General features: G+C 29.5%; 4 protein-coding genes across 4 annotated transcripts; 2 read left to right on the top strand and 2 right to left on the bottom strand.

Annotated features, from left to right (window-relative positions):
* Window positions 1-716: 716 nt before the first annotated feature.
* On the top strand, window positions 717-8253 carry LOC130452538 (THAP domain-containing protein 5-like). The gene is made up of 5 exons (XM_056791873.1): window positions 717-1060; window positions 1134-1380; window positions 1510-1833; window positions 2812-2960; window positions 7600-8253. The coding sequence occupies exons 1-5, from the start codon at window positions 990-992 to the stop codon at window positions 8198-8200; spliced, it is 1392 nt and encodes a 463-aa protein (XP_056647851.1). The 5' UTR covers window positions 717-989; the 3' UTR covers window positions 8201-8253.
* Window positions 8254-9867: 1614 nt separating this feature from the next.
* LOC130451220 (bleomycin hydrolase) lies at window positions 9868-17542 on the bottom strand. The gene is made up of 8 exons (XM_056790102.1): window positions 17296-17542; window positions 16984-17147; window positions 12923-13168; window positions 12686-12865; window positions 12411-12617; window positions 10619-10845; window positions 10439-10559; window positions 9868-10381 (listed from the first exon to the last, which is right to left on the bottom strand). The coding sequence occupies exons 1-8, from the start codon at window positions 17312-17314 to the stop codon at window positions 10166-10168; spliced, it is 1380 nt and encodes a 459-aa protein (XP_056646080.1). The 5' UTR covers window positions 17315-17542; the 3' UTR covers window positions 9868-10165.
* Window positions 17543-18226: 684 nt separating this feature from the next.
* Window positions 18227-21365, top strand: LOC130451206 (uncharacterized). The gene is made up of 3 exons (XM_056790075.1): window positions 18227-18663; window positions 18717-19238; window positions 20564-21365. The coding sequence occupies exons 1-3, from the start codon at window positions 18642-18644 to the stop codon at window positions 20698-20700; spliced, it is 681 nt and encodes a 226-aa protein (XP_056646053.1). The 5' UTR covers window positions 18227-18641; the 3' UTR covers window positions 20701-21365.
* Window positions 21214-22195, bottom strand: LOC130451213 (uncharacterized protein F58A4.6). The gene is made up of 2 exons (XM_056790089.1): window positions 21722-22195; window positions 21214-21654 (listed from the first exon to the last, which is right to left on the bottom strand). Exons 1-2 carry the CDS (start codon window positions 22089-22091, stop codon window positions 21359-21361), a joined length of 666 nt encoding a protein of 221 aa, XP_056646067.1. The 5' UTR covers window positions 22092-22195; the 3' UTR covers window positions 21214-21358.
* Window positions 22196-22798: the final 603 nt, after the last annotated feature.

The raw sequence follows: 22798 nt of genomic DNA, 5'->3' as shown, positions 1-22798 counted from the left end.
TTAATTTCTTCTTATCGTCGATTCGTAGCTTGTTTATGTAATATACAAAAATAACCAGTTTATTCCAGTTTATAAAATTTTGTTTATAACTTTATACTATCTATTATCACTTTTAAAAATGTGCATATCATTGATGTTGACATAATCTCCTATTTGATTTTCAATAGTGACTATATTTTGACATTCATTTTACAGCAGACAAAATATTTCGTTTCATCAATTTCTAAATGGGATAATACGTTCTTTATCAACAGTAGTTACAAAATGTTAACTCTGGATATAAACAGAACGTCGCAAAGTCATTTTACTACCTGAATTCATTATTTTAATTATATTTGTAGTTCAATTAATACTAGGCAACACACATATCACAAAGCGCACTTCGCTTCGGTTGCCCCGCTCTATCTTAACTTTCTTACCCTGTCTTATCTATACTTATTGGATAGCTTAGTTTTTGTTCATTATAAGTATTATTATTAAAATAAAGTCTCTATAACCTATCGTTTTGTCTGTTATAAAAAAGAAGAAGTAAGTATGTCAATTGTTCGAGTTTCCATCTACATCTATTTGGAATATTGATGAATCATCAATCAAAAATAACATTAGTTTTGTCCAATGTTAAGGTCGAAAAATATTCAGGTATCATTATATATTTTTCAAATATTTAGCTCGTGAAATTATTCTGCTAAAATCAATCCATGTGATAAGAGCTCTTCAATTCCAAAAAAAGAAGAAGTAGTATGACAGTTTTCAGTCTAATTGTTTATATTTTCGTTTTTTGTCTCAATAAGAAATATTTTAACAAAAATAATAGTTTATTCAGACCTAAAGTGAGCATATATATTTTGTTTATCAAAAAATCTGAGTTTATTATTTTGTTTAAGAACTAAATTCATTACGTGTAAGTAAATTATTAACAAAACGTAACTGTAATGTAATGTCTTCACTAAAATATAGAAAAACTGGAACGATCGCTCTAATTTGTAAAAATGGTTAAAAGTTGTAGTGCTTATAAGTGTAATAACGTGTGGAGCCCAAATCAAGACATCCAATATCACAGGTGAGTTATTTATAACCAAAAAACCAATAAAAACAGAATGCATAAATATTTATAATGCTATTCTGTTACATAGATTTCCCTTGAAGAACCCCCCACTTCTAGAACAATGGATAAAAGCGGCTAGATTAGAAAATTTCACCCCGACACCTCATACCCTTATATGTAGTCAGCACTTCAATAAAGAAGATTATTCAGAATCAACTGCTTTCAAAAAAAGATTAAAATCTAATGTAGTACCTTCGGTATTTAGTTTTCTGGAGTCTCGGCAAAATAAATCTAATCAAATAAAATTGGGTAGAGCTCAGGATCTTGATGTGGAGGTAACCTCTATAACACATTCCCTAATATCTTTCCAGTTTGTCTATATTTCAGTAAATTTCTATGATTTAAATTGTTGCCAATATTTTTTTAAAATTTCCATGTTTTTAACAGCAGTGTATGTTTGTTAGACTAAAATTATGGGCTTAGTCGAGGACTCATCCGGATTAATAACCATGGATCATGCATATGCAGCACAAAAAAATGTTGTAGTTAAAATTGAAAACGATGATAGTGAAATGTTTACCCCCAATGAAACGATAGACTCAAGTTATATAAAATCAGAAGATATTTCGATAAAAAGTGAGATAAATGATGAAGATACAGATTTAAATTCATCACTATGTCAATATGAATTTGATACAGTTGATATTAAAAAGGAAAAATCACTAGATATAACTGAACAGAGTGAAGGAGATAAGATAAGTCATGCATTAATAAAGGATGAATTTGAAGTAATTATGCAACTTTTTGTTATTATTATTACTATAGGTGATTAGGAGCAGCTAATGATGAAAAAATATAGGTTTCAGTGTGTATAAGTTCAATAATAAGACATATTTTTATATTTTTCTTTTCATTTTTAAGATTTATTAGATTTTAAATTAAACTATTAACTGATTATTCATCTAAGATTTATAAAATGCTTCGTGGATTTCAGTAAAGATAATTTTAGACAATAACTGTATTCATATATTGATGTAGTGGTATCTCTACTAATATAAAAGCATTTAATGTGACAGTGCAATGAGAAATTAGAGTTTCAATATTTTGAGGGTCAAAATTCAAAAAAAGGTGGCAAAAATTTAAGCTGAGTTATAGAAAGATAGCAAATTTGTTCATCTATGTCAAAAATTTGATTTCTACAAATTAACCAATTTATTTTTTATATATCAGAGGATTGCGACTCAAATTTTGAGATATGGCAACACTGATGTGAATATGTCAAATCTGACATTGCCATCATAAAGTTTGACACTTTTAATGTTGTCAAATGAGTGCTATTTGAGTTTTATATGAATAACTGGATATGTCACCACTGTTCTATTTGGTACATTAGCATTTGTTTCCAAGAAGTGTTCAGGGAAACTGATGGCAGAACATGAATCATTGTATACCAGGACAATGCAAGCTCTCACACATCAGTTGAAATGAAAATGTTTTTGAACAGTCACAATATCGAATTGATGGATCATCCACCATACAGTCCTTGTTTGGCACCCTATGATTTCTTCTTATTCCCGCAGATCAGAAATAAGTTGCAATATCAACGTTTTTCTACATATCAGATTCATAGCAGATTTGATAATGCATGTTTTCAATCAACTAAAACAGATTTTCTAGCAAAAGACATCAAAATTAAAAAAAAATGTGATGTTATGACTCAAACGAAGCATTGCACAACCACCTTCAATCTGTATTTTCTATTTTAGATAACTAAACAAAAAATTACTATATTAACAGAAGAAAATAATTTACTAAAAGCTGAAAACGAATTATTAAAATCAGAATTGCACCAATATTCTGAATTAAAAGCAGAAACGGTTGAGTTAAAAGAAACAATTAAGTCGTATCAAGCAGAGTAAGTATAATTTCATTGTAATTTTGATCATATACAGGTTTGGTGTTGGTTTTAATCTACAATTTAGTTGAACTGCAAAGGAAAATGGTTGAATTAATTCAAATGATAGGTTAAATCCTTCTACAATGAATATTTTATCCAGAACAGTTTATATAACTTCACGAATATAAGATATCTTAATCTAAAAATTATTAATAAATGATGTATGCTATTAATTAGTTGTCTTAAATTCAGTATTTAAAGAAAACATGGGAATATTATGATATGATGATATAGGGTGTTCCAAACGTAGTAAGTTTCTAAAGAGTGAAGAAATAAATAGTTAAAGGAACTAGATTTTTATAGTCAAATATCTTGATATGCATCTGAACAGGAAGAAAACAAATGGGTCGTAATTTGATAGCATGCACTGGCTAATATATAAAAAAATCGAAATTATCAATATTTATTTACACAACCAGCGGAATTGAATTATGGAAGTGAGCTGCCAATTCAAATATTGAAATTATACATAGATTTCAGTCCAAAATTCTGAGAATGGTACTACGAGTCCCATGGTTTATAACCAATGGAGATATTCACCAGAATGTAGATCTATTATATGTCAAAGAATGACATACTCTACATCTAAATGCGTTTGCAACTCACTTCCAGTGTTCTCAAATATTTTCTAACCTTCTCCAAATATTCTTTCTGTGTCTTCCTTTCCTTTTTTTTTTCTTTATTTTCCACAGTTCAGGTCTATTTGGCTCTTTGTTTCTAGATGTTTCACTCTTTCATTCAGTTTTTTTTTGTTTTTTGCTTCATTTTATCAGCCCCTCACTGCCACTTTTCTAAAATCTCTTCTATTTTGGTCTTTTTGTCCAATGGTCTGGTTGCATAGGTCTGACATTGATTGATAGGTATCTGACAGTATTGTAATTGTTTAGTACATCCTTATTTCTGTTCCTGAATTTTTGACACCATTCGTGCTGCTCCACTGACTTTTGCTATTCCTTTTTCTAGTTCCCTTTCATCGTTCTCTTTATTTGTAATAGTGTCTCCCAATTATTTCTTCTACTATTTATAATATCGTTTTTTTCATAAATTAAACCCATAGTTTTGATACCACTTTTTCTTGCTTGAATTAGGTTGAGGAGGGTTATGTTTAATGGATCTCTTTGTCTCAGACCCTATCCTTAATTTTATAGAAGTACCATCCTCCAAAGTTCCTTTTTTTCTTGAACTAAAACTTTCGAATTTTACAGATTTTTGTTACTCTACCCCGCCATTGAATTAATTCGTTTTGAATTTTACGTTGTTAGTGTATCAATTTTTAAAAACATTTCCGTGTTCCCCCAATTTTTAAATATCTCTTTCAATTCTTTCAAAATTATGGTTTTCTATTAAAAACTTTGGGAAACCTTGTATTTGTATTATTTTTATCACTATTTCTAGCCAAGTAAAACACTACAGCTAAATTTTACATTTGGCTTAAACTTTTATATGTAAAGCTGAATTTTCAACAGTTAAATATTTCTAATTATTGATAAAGGTCTTCAAAATATATAATTAATATTAATAAGAATGTTATTTTATATATAATATGAAAAAAATTACTCACGTTACACCATTTTCACTTCCACTCACATAACTGTGTAAAAACAAAAAATTTCATTATATCCGTTTGCTAGATTACCAATTTTCCAGTTATAATTTAAAAATTATCATTGGTTATGTTTAATAATTTACGTTTTCCGTACTACACTTTTATAATTTTGCCCATATTATTTTCGGTTTATTATTTTTTGTCAAAAACATCTTTTAACAGTGCTGATTATTGTCGCTAGTTTCTACGTACATTACCACAATATTATCCTCAACTGCTGTTAGATGAGAGAAAATTATAGAAATATCCACAATCCAGTAGTTTTATACATTTAAAACTAATTACTTCTTGTAATATGAATAAAACTAATTGTAATCACTTTATAATATCAAAATTTTCTACTTTCCCGGTTTATTTTAACAATCTGACAACACAACAATGCTGGGACGACGAAATTTAGTATTGGCGCGTCTTTGAAGTAAAATGGTCTTCTTGCTTTGTGATGCTTTTGTGTGTTTGTTCGGGTTTTTATTCTATACAATTGGTTTTTTATCTGTTTCTATCCGATTATAGTAATTTCATTTGAAATATTGTGCTTAAATAGTTCAAGTCAGTTGTGATATTAAATCGACTATGAGGAACGGAAAAGTGTGTGATAGAGCAAAGTGTAGATTGCAGTGAAAAGTTATTGTTATTGTCTTCATATTTGTTTTATAAAAAATATATGGTTTTAAACTAAAAGGTCAGTAAATCATATATTTCAAATATTCAATTGTAAATTTGAGGTTAGAAATATAATGCCAACAACCCACTTAATTTTCTGCACATGCGCGCTGATTACAAGCATACATGCGTTTCAACTCTTTATTTCGTTTATACCGGACGTCCCGTGATAACGTACTAATAAATTCATTAGTTTTGAATTTGACATTGTATAAAAAGACGCGAAACTGGAAATTTTCATAGTTCACTAGATTTATGCTATAAAAAATATGAATCAAGTGCTGTTAAAGTGAAAAATATTCAAATAAAAATTGAAAAAAGACGAAAGTGTTGTTCAAAATTTGCTCTTTCTAGCAAAATTTCAAAATTAGCGCAAAAAATGTAAAAGAATAATTCTGCTAAACAAATAAAATATTTATGGTATTTCCATAGTCCAGACAAATTAGCTTAAATTGTTGATTTTGGTACGTAAATTGAATGTCCTGAAAAGAATTATAATAAATTTTTTTTTGTAACAGATTCGTAAAGAATAAGAAATCAAAATGCAACTAAAAGAATCCAAAAGTAAAGTTTTCTAAAATTGTTGCTATATGAGACATATATTTTTGTTCTAAAATAACAGCCATCATACACTGCCCAGCATAAAATAGGGGTTACAACAGCTTTTTAATCTTCTGTTTATCTCTCGAAATAGTGAAAAGAAGAAATTATATTTTCTTACGGGACCACTCAGTTCTTTACCATGTCTTGTGACACCCTTAAGTATGAAATTTAGTGGTTCAAAGTGCTCCGATGGGAAAATATCAACAAAATATAATCTTTTTTATATTTAATTTTTTTGTAAATCTAAACACCCTATATATTATTCAAGTATATTCTTATAACACCTTATACATTGTTTGGTTATGGTTCAGTGGAATTATATAAATTGTTCTGATTTTGATTGTAAGTTGATACATTTCCAGAAATTAAAAAAATAAAATTGTATAAATTTAAACACATAAAAAGCTGATTGATTACCATACGAACATACAGTGTAATCCATTATCGATAACCATTTCTTCTCCGAAATTATAACAGATTTGAGATGAATCACCTTCTAAGGATCATTTTTTAACTGGATCCTATTTATTAGTTCCTTTATCTAGAATTACATAAGCATTTATGCTCCAGGAGGTTCTTGTGAAAAATACTTCTTTAAGACTTTGGGTGGAAAGGGGAAACTGGAATAGAAGCATCAGGTGTTGATTTTTTGATCTGAATTGCTCTAGTACCTTTGATCAGCCGATTTTTATTTTCTATTTTGTTGCTTGCTCTTCTGGTACATTCAAACATTATTCAATGTAGCAACAAATTGTCCTCGTCATCTTTTATTTAGTTCAAGCTCTAGCATGTAGAGAAAAAAGCGTCCTTTTTATTTCATTTTTCATAATACCCACACAAATTTTAGTTCAATAGTTGACTCGATATTCATTTCTTTATTAAAATTTTATGCTAGCTTCATATGAATTTAGCAGTAATTGTGAAACAGCAACAAGAAGCTGCAAATTTTGCATTATTTTTTATTGAATTTTGGCTATTTGACACTGCCACCTTGATAGAACTAGTTTCACCAAATTCACCTTCGTAATAATATAAAAATCTTTCTGGCAAGAAACCTGTGGGAGGAAAGGTTTAACCTTATTGAAATCATTAGGGGTATTAAAGTGAATTAGAACTATGAAATTGGAAGATGTCAAAATCAGCTCAGATAGGGGGTAGAGTATCTCTTAACATTGAAACACTTTGTATATTGTATAGAAACAATGGGTTTTTAAGAGTTTAGAACCAATTGTCTCTTTATATCTCTTCCTATTCCAAAATGATTATTTTGTATTAGGTATTCTCATATGTATGTGTTTATTAGGGCTTCATACCCCCCTTTCTTACTGTAATACTGGGGAGACTAAGTTTTAACAGTAGATACCACTCCTTTTAGAAAGTTCAGAATGTGAGATGGCTCTAGATGTCACAGATCTTCGTCTTCTATTCCATCTGCTTCCAGGTGCAGTGCTCTGGAGTTCCACAGTATTGTCTTCTGCATTGAGGCAAAAGTGCTCCAATAAGACACCTGTTAGTATTCATAGGTTCATACATTTAGCAGATCTTTTTTGGTTATAGCTTCCTTAAAGGCTTTCTAGTAAGATTGGTTCTCAGTAATGAAGAAAAGAGAAGAAAAAATTCTCAATTAATTAATCCTCTTAAGCAAGTAGACAGAAAAGTGGGAGTTGTTCATTAGCAAAAAAATTGGAATAAATTTAAAAAAGCTTAGTTAAATATATTTTGTAGATTATCGGCGTTTGATGATCTCAAACGTTACCATCAGCAAATCGAAAATCAGATAATTCGATTGAAAACCAAAATGACAGATTTTTCAGAAAACATTATACCTTCCATGAAAAAAAATCACTTCAAAGAAGTCCAACAGTTGAAAAATGAAGTAGAATCAAAAAATAAGTCACTATTGAGCCTCAACAAAGAAATAAATAGATTAGTGAAGTGTATAAATAATATTAACAAAAAACTGACTTCCGTGAATGAAACAAACAGGAATAACTACTTGAAACAATCTCATAGAGCAGACGAATACGAAGCGAAATGGAGAAAAGCCGTTGAAAATCAAAAGGACGTGGAAAGTGCTTTGAAATTACGGGAAAATGAGCTGTCGAAAACGAAGCAAGAATTGAGTAACTTGGTTCGAACTTATACGGCTTTAATAGATACTTACGGGAATTGTTTGAAACACAACGAAGAATTGCGATTGGATTTTGGTGAATTGAAAAAAAAATTTAATGATAAAGTTGAAGCAAACAGAAATTTGCGCGAAGAATTGAACCAAGCTCATAATAAAATTAGTGAACTATATCCTTGTAAATATTGTGGATTGTGATACTACTCTATTTCGTTTTGTTAAAATAAATGTATACAAGGAGAAGAGAATTATTCTTTCAACCTATACCTATAAATTCCTTCAAGTTTTTACTTCTTAAACCTTTTTGTATGTTGATAAATCGTTGTTTTTAGATATCTTTTAAAATCACTTTTGTATAAAAATATATTATTACGATATAATTTTAATAAACTGAAATATTAAATCAAGTTTACTAATCACTTTAACAAAAACATTGTTAAGCTAGGCAAACTCAAAACATAACCTCTAATACACCCATTTCTTCTTTTTCAATTTTTTTGGGTTAATCCCAATGAATGATTCATCCAGATATCAGTCTTCTTTTTTTGTAATCCCTAGAACTATTACCTTGTCAAGTCTTCTTTCTCGCTCTTGTGGAACTTCTCTCACAATTTATGTGTCACTACATTTACATGTTATAGAAGACCAGTACCGTAGAATTATATTTATTCAGACATTTAATTGTTTTTGACCAGTGGCGCAACACATTTTTTTCAGTAAAATCAAAATAATAAATGAGAATTCATTTGAAGATAAATTAGAAAAAATGTGTTTGAATAATATCTGTTTAAAATAACCAAAGTTAGACTAATTAATTATATTAATATATTAATTAATTGTTCAATTCTTAAAATTAAAATTTATTCTTAGTATTCACTCTTTATAACAAAAAATTATTATTGAATGTTTACAGGGTATATAACAAGTGAAAAAGCGAATCCTTGTGGTTATCACTGGCCCAATAAAAGTCATTTGTGCTCCTCATTTCTTTAGAATACCTTGTAACCAAGAACCTTGACTAAAGAGGCTCAGTTACCCTCATATTTTTCACCAAGGGGAGCTCAGAGTCCAAAATACACCAGTATCAGCTTATATTGTTATTTATGAACCATTTGTGTACCATTCCATAGTACTTCTTTTGAAAGTTTTGTTGGTATATTTCCATAACTACATGATTCCGATTGTTATTTTTCTACCCACAGAATTTGCATTTGACAGTTTCTCTTCTGTTTGCTTTTCTGAATGAACTTTTTGGAGTAATCTAAACTTATAAGGCACCTCCAGAGTGATTATGTCCCGTTTCTCTTTTTCTACTGAAAAACGTTTCTTATAGGAACATTTTCTTAATAGGTCCAATAAAAGGTGTTTCTGCTCTAAATTTTCTTCCAGATTTATTTTCATAAGTCTTTTACTGACAGATATTTCTACCTGTAAGATGCTCTGATAGAAACTTAGTTATGGAGTATTTGGTATCAGTCCCAAATATACCAGTACCAGCTTCAGTTGTGGTTTATGAACCATTTGTCTACTATTTTACGGTACTTTTTCTGAAAGTTTTGTTGATATATTCCCCTACACTGTCTATCTTCATACTTAGCATCGTGTTAAAGTAAAATTTACATTGTATGTGTAATAAATGATAATTTTGGTTCTGTTTTGCAATTATTTGCCGTTATGTATTATTCTTATTTATTTACATTCTATATTTGTACCAAAAATTGTTAAAATTGAATACAAAGTTGTTCGAACGATTTTAATGATAAAATAAAAAGCAATAACATAAGGTGTGAAATAATATTTGTTGTACCATTTATAAAAACAAATTCCAGCAAATTTATTGTTATTAAAAAACATAAAAAACGATGTTTAAACATTTTATAAGCTTTTATTATTTGTTTATTTACAAATTCGAAAATACACAATAAAAATGGTAACTGACAGTGACATCTAACCCAAGTTATTACTTAAATTATATAAGTTGTACGTTATGAGACATTTCTTTAGAATTTTACCATGGGTATGGTGCCGAGATGCCGTTTGATGAATTTTACTGAACACATACGATTCAGTAAAATCTATCTACACGTAAATTAGAAGCTATTAGACTGTAAACATAAAAACCATCAGTATAGTTGTTGCAATTCACTCACCAATGTATCTATATTAATTAGCCAAAGTTCCCATAGGATCCCATGCGGGTAAAACAATCGGTTCTTGTTTAAAAACGTCCAATACATCCTGAGGGACGTACTTTTTATCGACAACTACTTCGAATGTGAATTCTTTAAACCAATCAGAAGTCATAATTAAATATCCTTTTTCTCCCCTATCTTCACCCCATGAATTTTCCACTCTCAGTTTGGTTACTTCTCCTGCATCCTATATAAATAAAATATTCGAAAATAATTTAATTATACAACTAAATAAAGTACTTACGTTAGTATTAACCGCTGTGAAAACCATTGCGTGAGTCATTGCGCTTTCGCTATACAACAACCGATCAGCTTTAGATAAAGTAACTTGAATATCAACGCCGAAAACCAAAGGAAAATCATGCCTGAACATAGAATATGTTATTAGATCGGATTATATATATAAATAAATAAAATATCTTACGCTTTTAAATCTTGTATGCCCTGTTTGGCGACATATCTTTTAGATACTTCACATCCGAACCAAACCGCTTCTCCTTCTTTAATACTCTTAGCAGTTAGATCCAATAGCAAATCCACCGGTTGGTTATTGTAAATGCATTTTCTACCACCGACCATATTGCCTAAGCAATCTACTGTATAACATTTACCGTATTCATTCGTAGGTCTAGGATCCGTTACTAAACAAACCTAAAATTAATATAATCATTGAATTTGTATTGTTTTTAGCTGTAAAAACATCATTTGTGGAAAATATCAATACAAATAGATGTTTTATGCGATTTGATGTTCAAATCCTACATTAAAATCTTGTTTCAGCCAAAATTTCACCACATTCGATGGCTAAAACAAATAAAACTATATCTAGTTATTTAAACTTTTATCCATAAAGTCCTTTACATGATGAAAGTAATCAATTACTTAACCTATAATAATAATATATCCTCATATGTATCTATACTATACAAGTTTATATATAATTTTGTTGAATTGAAATGTGAAACCCTATGTTTACATAGATATTTACTTCAGCAAATTAAATGATCATTATTTGCGGTAAGCAGTTCTATAGGGTTTCATATAGCCTTTACGATGACATTTACTATAGAATCTTGTCATCCATTAGTTCAATATATGTTAGCTCAAATTGCCACTGCATTTTACACCATTTTCAAAAAAGTTTCGTGTAATGAAGTTGATAGCAGGTTTGAAAGTCTCACAAATTGTTCAAATATAAATTATGTTATCTGTGCTGCTTACTTTTACATTTTGACCCTAATAAAGCCAATATTTTAAGGAGGAACCACCTTAACTGGAAGACAATGTCCCCATTTTGTAGTTTAATCGTTTTGTCCAAAATTGTTGAATTTTTCACTATTTTTTTTTATAAAATTAGATCAATTGATAGTTATAGAAACAAAATGTATTATTTTGAAGAAGTCCCACATAACCTAGAAGCCAATGTCCCCGTGTACTAATTCATTGAAAATATTGTTTTTGTTCAAAATTATTGAACCTTTTATTACCTTTTTAATGAAATTAGATAGCAACAAATTGCATTACTTTGAAGGAACTCCAAAGAACCTACAAGACTATGTCTCCATAATATACCTACCAATTCATTAAAAAAATGTTTGCATTCAAATTTATTGAATATTTTACTAATTTTTTTATCACATACCTATATTAGATCATTAAATGTTCATAGCAACGAAATTTGATACTAAGAAGGGGCCTCAAAGAATCCAGAAGTCCATGTCCCCATAATTTACCTACTAATCTATTAAAAAAATGTTTTCGTTCAAAGTTATTGAATATTTTACTAAATTTTTTATCGAATACCTATATTATATCAATAGATGTTTATAGTAACAACATTTGATACTTTGAAAGGACCTCAAAGAACCTAGAAGACCATGTCCCCATAATTTACCTACTAATCTATTTTACTAAAATTTTTTTATCAAATGTCTCTAAAGATCATTAGATGTTCATAGCAAAAAAATTTAATACTTTGCAGGAATCTCAAAGAATAGAAGAACATATCCCCATAATTTACCTATTAATTTAGTAAAAAATATTTTTTTATTCAAAGTTGTTGGATATTTTACAAAATTTTGTGCCATATATCTCTATTAGATCAACAAATGTTCATAGCAATAAAAAGCTCCACATGATAAGAAAGCAATGTCCCCATAAAAATTTTTCGATCAAATATGGTACCAAGTTTTATTAGAAAATGAATTTCCACTTACCTTATCATCTACATTAAAATGGGGTTTCACATGCTGTTCATAGAACTGTTTGGGAGTGATAGGTCCTATGCTGTGGTATGCCTTATTCTTGTCATAATAACTCCAGATGAACGTTTCGTTAGGTATACCCAAACATATCCCCACAATCCTATAAATGTTGCCCATTTGGTCTGATATAAGGTGTTGTATATCGGCATCACTACCACCCTAAACGATTAAATAAAAACATAAAAAACCCCCCGGAATGGAATTTCTTGAATAAACAAACAACTCACTTTGGAAATTAGTTCTCTTATGGCCCTAGCATATTCCCTGAGTTTACTTTTGAGGATTTGGTTCATTTTAACACTTTGTTCGCAGCTGAACGATTCCGGAAAGTTCTTTTTCGGCATTAAACCGTGTTTGTTGATGAGATTAACTAACATGTCCCATTGACCACCGTCCGAAGTTGGATCCTATATAAAAACAAATAGATTTCATCGAATTGTTGGTTTGTTTATTAATCGACTTACGTTGAGTAAAAATGAGACCAAACGACCATCGACCGCTTCGTTACGTCTTGCAGTTAAAACAATATTATTGAGAAAATTGTTGCATCTTTCGATTTTATCCCAGAAAAAGAGATAAGCTTGGGAGAATTCGAAGTCCTCGATATTGAAATGCTTGATGAATGGTAAACGAACTACGTTTAAGGCTGCAAACAACCAACAACGACCCGAACTCCTTTGGTTTGTCACTGGTTTTCCTTCCGCTTCAATCTGGAAGTAAATACATGGAGAGTAAACTAAAAATTTAATAACCTAATTATTCTTCAACAAATATGGACAAAAAAAGTATTAATGTATTTTCTAGGGGGTTAGGTAAATTGCAAATTAATCTTTAAAGCACCCATGCCATCTAGTTGTGGTTTTTAAAACTGAACTTAAGGTTATGTTTAAGAGTTGAGCAATCTAACGAATTGGAAAATGGCCGCCGTGGGGTATACAAATACTTTTGCCGTACATTTCTGTGTAGTATGTGAAGTTATTTGTTGGGTTTTAGACCTTATTATACCGCAAGTTGATAACGTTCTTCTTGTAATTCAAGAAAATATCATTATCTATAAACTCAGTTTGAATTTCCGTAAAAAGAAAAGCAGTATTCCACAGAGAGTGACCGGCTAACTCAAGTATCAATGTATCGTGCCACCCCATGGAATATTAGTACTTCTGCGACCATCCTCGTATACCGTTCGTAACGAGTGGAAAAATTATAGAAATTACAATATATTGTAAATATTTTCAGTAAAAAAATGTTTTGAGGATAAAATAGAAGTCTAAACTAAATATTCACAGCAATGCCATCTGATAAGTGTCTTATTCAAATAGTACATATTTATACTAACTCATATTTGATAAGAAATACTTATTATTTTAAATATATTCAAAATGAAATTTAAAAATATATATTTGCACGAAATATGTCAGTTTTTTAAATCAATTCGAGAAAGTCGAATAGATTATGTCGAACTTTACACCCAGAAATGCTTTGGGTAAATGGATTTCGAAACCTTGACATCATTCGACGTAAAGTACACTGAGAAAATAAATTTTGAATATTTTCTCACATCAAATATAAGACCACATATTGTTTAGGAAAAAACTTTTCTCGGTGTGCTATTCCCTAGCTAAACATTTAGTTAACTAATTCGCTTATTTCGGAGCAATTTGAATTTCTTTTGTATGCATTTTTCTATTTTTAGCGAAAAATTGGCAGTCCGAATAAAAGAATTCAAACTTTATTATCATTTCGTGAAATTTGGCGTAAATAAATAATTTTTTTCGTATAGTCATGTAAATAATTTTCAACACGATCGAATTAACTGTCGTAGGTATAAATATTTTTTGAAAGAAAACAATGTTTTCAATCCTATAAATAGAAATGGCCGGATAATTTTATGTTTACAGAAGTTGCAATTTAGTTAGTCAGAAGAATATCTACTACATCCACTACAGAAGAGTTTATTTATACCTATATGAGAATTTGTAAAAAAAAAATTTGAAAGAATGTAGTTAAAACCATAACTAAGTACTTTTGAGGTTATGTAAAGAAAGCGGAAACAATTGAGAAACAAAATATTAAAAAATTAGAGGGGTTGCGTAAATTACAGTTTTTTATTGATTTTTCTGACATCATTCTTTGAAAAAATATTACTGTTTGGATAATGAGCTAAACGTCATTCAATAGATTAATACTTTTTAAAATTGCAGCATTTTATAGGATTTCACATAAAATAGACTATAAAAAACGTTGTATTTCATCTTTTTATTTGGTTTTAGAACAAGCAAGACTTTTTCAGCTAAAAATAATCGTGTCAGACAAAGTTTTAATTATTTCTCTTAACATAATTCCAAAAATGACTGTTAGTTTTATCAAAAACTATATAATTATAATAAACAAACCAATATCTCTCCTTTAACTTTGATTAAGGACATTAGTCCAAGACTAAATATTATGAAACACTAGCAAATATCTCAAAAAGTGTGAAACAATTGGAAACAGAAGATATCTCTCCTAATAAATGTTATGAAACACTAACAAGTCTCTCAAAAAGTATAAAATAATTAAAAACAATTGTCCTCGAACTTTAGATAAGAGCATTATTTCAGGAATAAAAGTTATGAAACACTAGTAGATATCTCAGAGAGTATGAAACATTTAAAACCAAAAAATTTAAACTTTCATGTTCAAACTTTAAATAAGATCATAGTGAAATGGCTTACAGGTAGATAGTCCCGTTAGGGGTCATCTACCTGTGCAGCAAAAGGGTTTTTACTAAGAAATTGAAAAGAAAAAAACAGTTACCATTATATGATACTTTGATGAAATTCTTTGAATATAAACTCAAGGATTTGTTAAAGTCCTTTTAATGATAATTTCAATATTAAAAGTCTCCAAGAACAATTATTTGAAAATCGGTCATATAATTCTTATCAATAATAATTGTTATTGTAACTAATCTACAAACAATGCTTGAGATAGACCATGAAATAGATCATAATGAAAATATTTTGCAAATGAGTTCATAACAATAAAGAATGTGGTACAGCTATTGATAAACATATAAATAAAAAAAGACAACAACTATAAATATTATATTTAGTAGATGTAATCAAAAAATTCGACGAATTTTATTAAAAACAAATTAAAAAGGTATCAAAAATTTAATACAAGGTACAACTCACAGTTAGCAATGCATTTATCTGTACTTTAACCGAAAGACAAAATGACTTATTATGTTCGAAGATTCATTGGATCATTCAAAAAACAACCTATCCTTCCCAAACAAGCTAATCTGCTTTGATTTTGAAGATATAAGAATTTCAGTTTAAATCAAATTAAAATCTCCCCCCTTCATATCCAAATAACATAGAAATATTGAAAACTCTATGAAATAATAACTATCTATGACTTAGAAACTTTGTTGTAGAAAAACTCACTGTTTTGACATATTAATTTCCCATTTAAAAACATGGCACAAATGTAACCCTTACAATCTCTTGTGTGTAAATCTGTGTCATTTAGTCGAAAGATACAAAATCGGTTCTTATTTTTAACCACCATTAACGTATCCTCTCGGATTACCATTTTTTTTGTATTAATGTTTATTGTATTAAGATTTATGGTACACGTTCTTAATGGGGACCCACATCATAGATTGATTCCAGGTGTCTCTTGGAAACTTGAGTTCCATTATTTTGTATCGATGTGACTCTAACGACCATACTTATAGATAATTATAACCTTTCATGCAATAGGATTTTTTAGTATTAAACACTGGTCTGTAACTAGATAGATGTCTTAATATTCTGGCATTCGTTCGAGTATGGTAGTCGAATTATTGAAACTACTTATGTTATAAGTTAATAAATAGTTTATTTCAAAGTAGTTTTGTATTTGCTTTTCCATTAGAACTGATGGTAACAAATCACCAAATTTTGTAAGGAATTTCTCACTAAATCCATTATAGGCATCTTTTTCAATATTTATGAAACGAGAAACATGTTGAGTCTGAAGTAAACACAGCCAATCCAATACTTTCATCAGGTGTTTAATCAAATCTTTTTTTGTTGTCTTTATTCCATTTCTCCAGTATTGATTTATGCTTATTTCTTCAAAATACTTAAAATTCTCTTATACATCTATGGAAAATTTATGGAGTGATTGTTTGTCTTCCTAGGCTACAGCCTACTCAGCCTGATGCTAAATGCACCACTGTTTTTTACACATTCACTAATTACTACATTTAATGCCATCTTTTTATACTAAGAGCGATTGATCAAGTTTTAGTACATGTGTAAACTCAATCTGATTCAACTCATGTTCAACTTTTTTTGTGAAGTTATATTGAAGAAATTAACCATATTTAACCACTGAAAGATCCGAAGGAAACTGAACAATCACATTTAAACCAAACAATTTTCAAAGTAATAAACCTATAAATATATTAGAATACCTTGCCCCTTAAACATATTTCCCAATAAGAAATAAACAGAAAAACAATATTTTTTTTAGTTATATATAGAATTCCTACCTTGTGATTGAATACATGTTGAGTTTCTTCGAGAGTTTTTCTTTTCAAGGCGACTTCGAAAGGGTCTGTTTTTGTACACACGTTTTGTGCCAGGAGATTTTTTTGTTCGGCATAAAATTCCTTCCTGAATTTGGACAAAGTTTCTTCGTCTAAAGCACCTTGAACTAATCGTTTTAACGTCAGGTATGTTCGTTTCTTACCAGAAAGTGAAATCGTAATTTTAAATGGATAGAACGCAAATTTTGACAACTTCATTTTTAATTAAAAATAAAGTTGATTTTCAGCTAAAAATGAAAAATATCTATTTTTTACCTGATTTGTTTGAATCCATAATAAATGATTGTTCAATCAAACTTTCCAACGAATCGAAGAGAAAACTGTCGAGAAGAAAGTTAGAGAGAAGATAAGTGGTTATCTATGCTGACATAAAATACACACTGATTATAATTTTCGCTATTTAATAGTTAAGGTTGAATACGTCAAATATTTGCCTGTTAAACTTCATTTCTTGTAGTGTCTAATAAACCGTTACAGTACTCTTAATACGCACACTACGTTCGAGTCATTTCGCTGGAACCATCGACATATATACTGCGTTCCGCTATGTACCTCTGATTACTCTGACTGTTCGGTATCGTTCGGAAATCCACTTTATTTCGATCTCATTGCTTCGTATTCCGATATATAAATTTTTTAACACTCTGAGTAAGAACCATTTAAAAATGGTCGCCGTAGGGTAAGCAAATTCTTTCCTCCCGGAAACATTGCTTTTGTTGTGCTTAGTGTAGGTAACCGGTAAATATAATCTGAGTTTCATGTATATTTGAAACTTGTGGAAAATGGGCAAGATTCTGACTAGGGCTCTTTTTATCTAATGAAACTTGAACTCAACAGTGAAAAAATCAAAAACAGTATAAAACAAGTTTCCCTATCGGGAAAAACTCAAGTTAGCACGGGTATATACGGGAAAGTCGATTGTTTACCCCACGGCCGTCATTTTGACGTAAATCATCTGCCCCCTCAGATTGCCTAATTATTTGGCAGTTGTTTGTACTTATGTTTTTTTTTGTATATATAAAATAAATAATATAAAAACTGAATGATAATCAGCCCAAGTACGAATTGGTTCTCCATTGCTATGCAGCAAATAAGCTTTTAAAAAGTCAAATTTTGTACATTCATAAGACTTCATACTTCACTAATTACTGTTCCGACTAGCTGACTTCAAATATTTTGGGTTAAGTTTTTTTTTGGTTAATCGTTTATTGTTCGGCAATTACCATGATCAATCTATTTAACTTATGATCATGTGATATAAATCGCTCTCTGCATAACCTATAATCACGTGATACAAATCGCTTTCTGTTCCGTGAACAACATTACCGACTGCATCTATAGAAGAACTGCATTAGACTAATGCAATTCCGTGTCAATTGTCAAGGAAAGATTAAATCAAGTTGTTAACGTTTGAATGTGTGGATATTTTCTAATTTCTAAAAAGTTTTAGCCGTTGAATTAAATGTTTTTTCGTAATATGTATATTTAGTTTTTATTAATATAAATCAACAAAAACGTTAAAGCTCTATCTAAGATATATTAAATGTTTGGTGAAAATATAAACTTAACCTCTAAAAATTGATAATTTCAATTTTTTTATTATGGACAAGCAAACTTTATTCGGTATTATATTAATAACTATTCGGGTTTTCTTTATAAAAATTGTGAATTTTTAGATATCCTACATAAGGAGCTTCCAACTGAAATTACAAATTTACCTCCAATTTGTATTGAAGACTCTTCTGATTTTATCAAACGTTTCTTGGTGGAAAATTTACCGAAAACAGATAGTAAAAACGTAACTACCGATTTAAAATGGAATTTTCTCTTGGAAAAACATTCATTTGAAAAGAAAAAGAAACAACTTAAAGGCAAGAAAAGTTTTCTTACGAGAAGACAGAGAATTAATTTAAATTTGCATAAACTACCAAAACAAGGTTGGAACTACGGAGAATTAGATACGTTGAGACAAATGTGGAAATCATACATGAGAGAGAACATCGATATGGTAGAAGTACCAAATTATTTGGATCCAAACTGGAATGCTTTCAGTATGGTTCTTGCAAAATCGGAATTAGTTGGAGCTGAACTAACTATAATCAAATCGAGAGTTCCTAGTTTGATAAGAATGACAGGAACTGTTGTGTTGGAAACAAAAATGACTTTCCAAATTGTAACCCCCAAATCTCAATTGAAAGGTAAGTTAAAAGTCTCTACCTTAAAACCGGGGGTTTTGTTTGAAAAAATTTAGTTAAAAAAACTGTTTTTGTATTGTTCTTTATTAATAATTCTTGAATACTTCGGATTGCTTATAAAAAGCAGTATTTGAAAAGAAGAAAGGCAATAAAACAAGCAGTTTTGATTTTAAAAATGAATTTTGAAAGTTAATTGGTGGAAATATTAAAAAAAAGAAGCTGATAAAAGATTAAAAAAGAAAGAACTGAAGAAGAATTTGATTAATATAATTGTTGTTGAAATTGGAGAAAAGCAGGAAAATGAGAAAGGACTCTTCAAATGAAAAACTGACTAGTCTATTCCAACCCTGAAAAAATATATTTTATAATTTTCTTCGTAATTATCCTAATCTAGCTAAAATTGTTGCTCATTGACAAGCTTAGAGCCATTAAAATGCTGATAGAGCCCAAATGAGCTGTAGGAATCTCTTACTGGTGGATTAAGGAACACCATAAGATATGTTGAAGGAAAAACACAAAGATCGATGGATGCTATCGACCATAGATGAGAGAAAAACTTGTACTGGGTGGAGGAATTACTACAATTATATAGAGGCAATCGCAGATACAGTACAGACAGGGAAAGAATGCAATTGTTGTAATCAATACAAGAATAAAATTTCAAGGATTTAACTTAGTGGAAAAGATTTGCTTCAAAACAAACAATAAATGGAGGATTCTTCATGAGCTATGGCGACTAGGCCCAGGCAATTAGGACTGACAATGTCTTCCGATTCTTATTAATTGTAAGAATACTATTGTTCATCACAGTATTTTGTGTAAAACTTCTTTTTAGTTTTACTTGAAGATGATTCTGTGATTGAGTTTAGTTTGAATGATACTAATGAATGGATAAACAACCTAGGCAAGTTTAGAGCCATTCAAACGCTGATAGGGCTCAAATGAGTTGTTATAGGAATCTCTTAGTGGTGGATTAAGGAACACTATAAGATATGTGGAAGGAAAAAATAAAGATACATGGTTAATATAGGCCAAAGATGAGGCAAATGTTCGTACTTGGTGGAAGAAATACTACAAGTAGATAGAGGCAAATACTGTGATCACAGATACAGTACAGACAGGGGAAATATATCTTCTGCAACTGTTGTTATTAACGAATGGAGGAAAATCCAAGGATCTGACGTAGTGGAAGAGATTTGCTTCAAAACCAGTGGCACTTGGAGGATTCTCGTTGTGCTAGTGTGACTAGGTCCAGGACTGACTCTATTTTTAATAATAGAAGAAATACCTTAATCTGACTTAATTATTTATGTGAAATTTTATTTTAGTTCTGCTTAAAGATGGGTCTGTATTTGAGTTTAGTTTGGATGATATGAAGTTCACTGTATATGGAAAATATTTGATTACGAAACCTAGTGAAAGGAGCGTTAAGAAAATTAAATCACAAATGGTCCCCTATATTTGATTATTATTATTTGTAAAACGAAGTTTTTTGTTACATTCATAATAATAACAATTTGATTTCATAAAATAATAAAATTTAATTCTCATTCTCCTTATTTTTTTTATTATCTAATTTTCAACTTATTGTTACAACATTTTGAGTATTATATTGCCTTCGCCCTTCAAATGACATCTCTGCATTGATTTATTGTGCAGTTTCATGTCTTTACGACGTTTTATGGTGAATTGATTGAACTCTTCTTATTGAAAACAATGTTTCTTGTCTTTCAATTGAAACTATTATAGTTTGAGTGTTGAATTAACTTAGAGACGAGTTGTACTTTTGATTTGTTGAGAATTTGAGCTATTTGTATACGTTTCTCATATAGATCCTTCTTCCTATTGAGGGAATTTATACCAGGGAATATATTCTTCTACTGATTAGATTCTTTGAAACATTTGATCTCAGTGTGGATAAATACTAAGAAAAAGCCACACTTAATACACAAATGGGTGATAAAATAAGAATTCGACATTTAAAAACATGATTTTAATATTTAATATTAACAGATTATTGTTATTATGAAGTAACAATCAGATCAGAATTAATTGTTGATAATTTTATATATTTTTCGTTAATATAAAAATACACAAATGGTAGAAAAACAATTGTTTGAGATTTATTCAACATATTTTTTATTTTCCTTAAAAACGGAATACTCATATTGTAATTTAGACCATATACCTTTGCACATATTCATAAGTCGAAAATCGGTTTCTTTAAATTTTTTAGCATAATCATATTCGCGCTCAATTATCCTACGTGCTTGTTTATATTTCTTTTTTTGAATTAAACTAAGGCTTAAATAAAGTCTACATCTTGAAGCTATACTAGGATCTCCTAATCTAAGAGCAAGTTTCAATTGATGAAATGAGATTTTACCAGCCGTGTCGGCACAATTTGGAAAATAGTCACCTTAAAAAATATACTGATCTTTGTAAAACGTAATTGAAATGTTGTTTCAAGTTGTTATTGGACTTACCTAGTGCTGAAAAAGCTCCTCCTAAAGTTGATAACCACGATAACGTATGATCTAATTCACATCTTTCTCTAATTAAGTAGTACATTTTATCATTCCATTTATAATCTATTAAATCGTATTTTGTCGGTGATAAATATATAATTACGTTGTTGTTTGTATTTATTGACCAGCAATAGATAAAATGAAATCGATACCAATAACTGAGAAGTAATTCTTTGTATAAATAGTACCAAAACGTACTATCTATTTCTATTTGTTTAGTATTGTTGTTTGGAATGTTTGTACCGTTTTCGGAAATACTATTTCTTTTTATTACGTACACTCCGTAATGATATGTCCCATCAGTTAAATACAAATAAAGATTTTTCATTTTTTACTTAAGTTAACTACTCGCAATTCATTGTATAATTTGATAGTAAAATCAGATTATTCTTGTCATATTTGTGTTATGTTATTCTTCTTTTTTATATAGACAAATTACGGATAAACTCCTCAGAACTGTTTACTCGCCTGTCAGGAGAAATTACATTCTGTGGTTTTCAGTGTTGCAAGATTTATTATTGACAAAATCAGATGTTTTTTTTTGTTGCTGATTCAAAATTGTGTAAGATAGGTGAGATGATAGAATATTCAGTCACAATGCCTCATCAAGTAATTGTAACCTTAATATATTTTCGAACTTGACTTGGATTATTGTGTACTGCTAATTACAGTTATTTTTATTTCCGAAATAGATTGTTACATCATTCTATTTCAGTATTAATAAAATATTGAAGGACATTTCTTAAGTTATATTTTATTTAATATTATATCGATAACTGGAAAAAAATATAGCACGGCAACAATGTAAAAGTTGAATCTATATAAATTTAATTTGATCGAATGAATGACCGTTGCAGCTAAGTCCCTTTTAATTCCAAAAAGAAGAAGAACTTATTCTGAATGTTTGCTTTAAAAACAACTGTAGTAATGAAGTGATAAAATGAAATGTTAAAAGCGTATAGATTTATTATTTATGTGTTGATCGAGGATATTTGCTTCCTGGAACGTTGTAATATATCGTAGGATTCATGTTTT

This window comes from Diorhabda sublineata, chromosome 1 (genome assembly GCF_026230105.1).
Source record: "Diorhabda sublineata isolate icDioSubl1.1 chromosome 1, icDioSubl1.1, whole genome shotgun sequence".
NCBI classification, from domain to species: Eukaryota; Metazoa; Arthropoda; class Insecta; order Coleoptera; family Chrysomelidae; genus Diorhabda; species Diorhabda sublineata.
The sequence above is the reverse complement of the archived record's forward strand: the minus strand, read 5'-3'. Positions and strand labels throughout refer to the sequence as shown.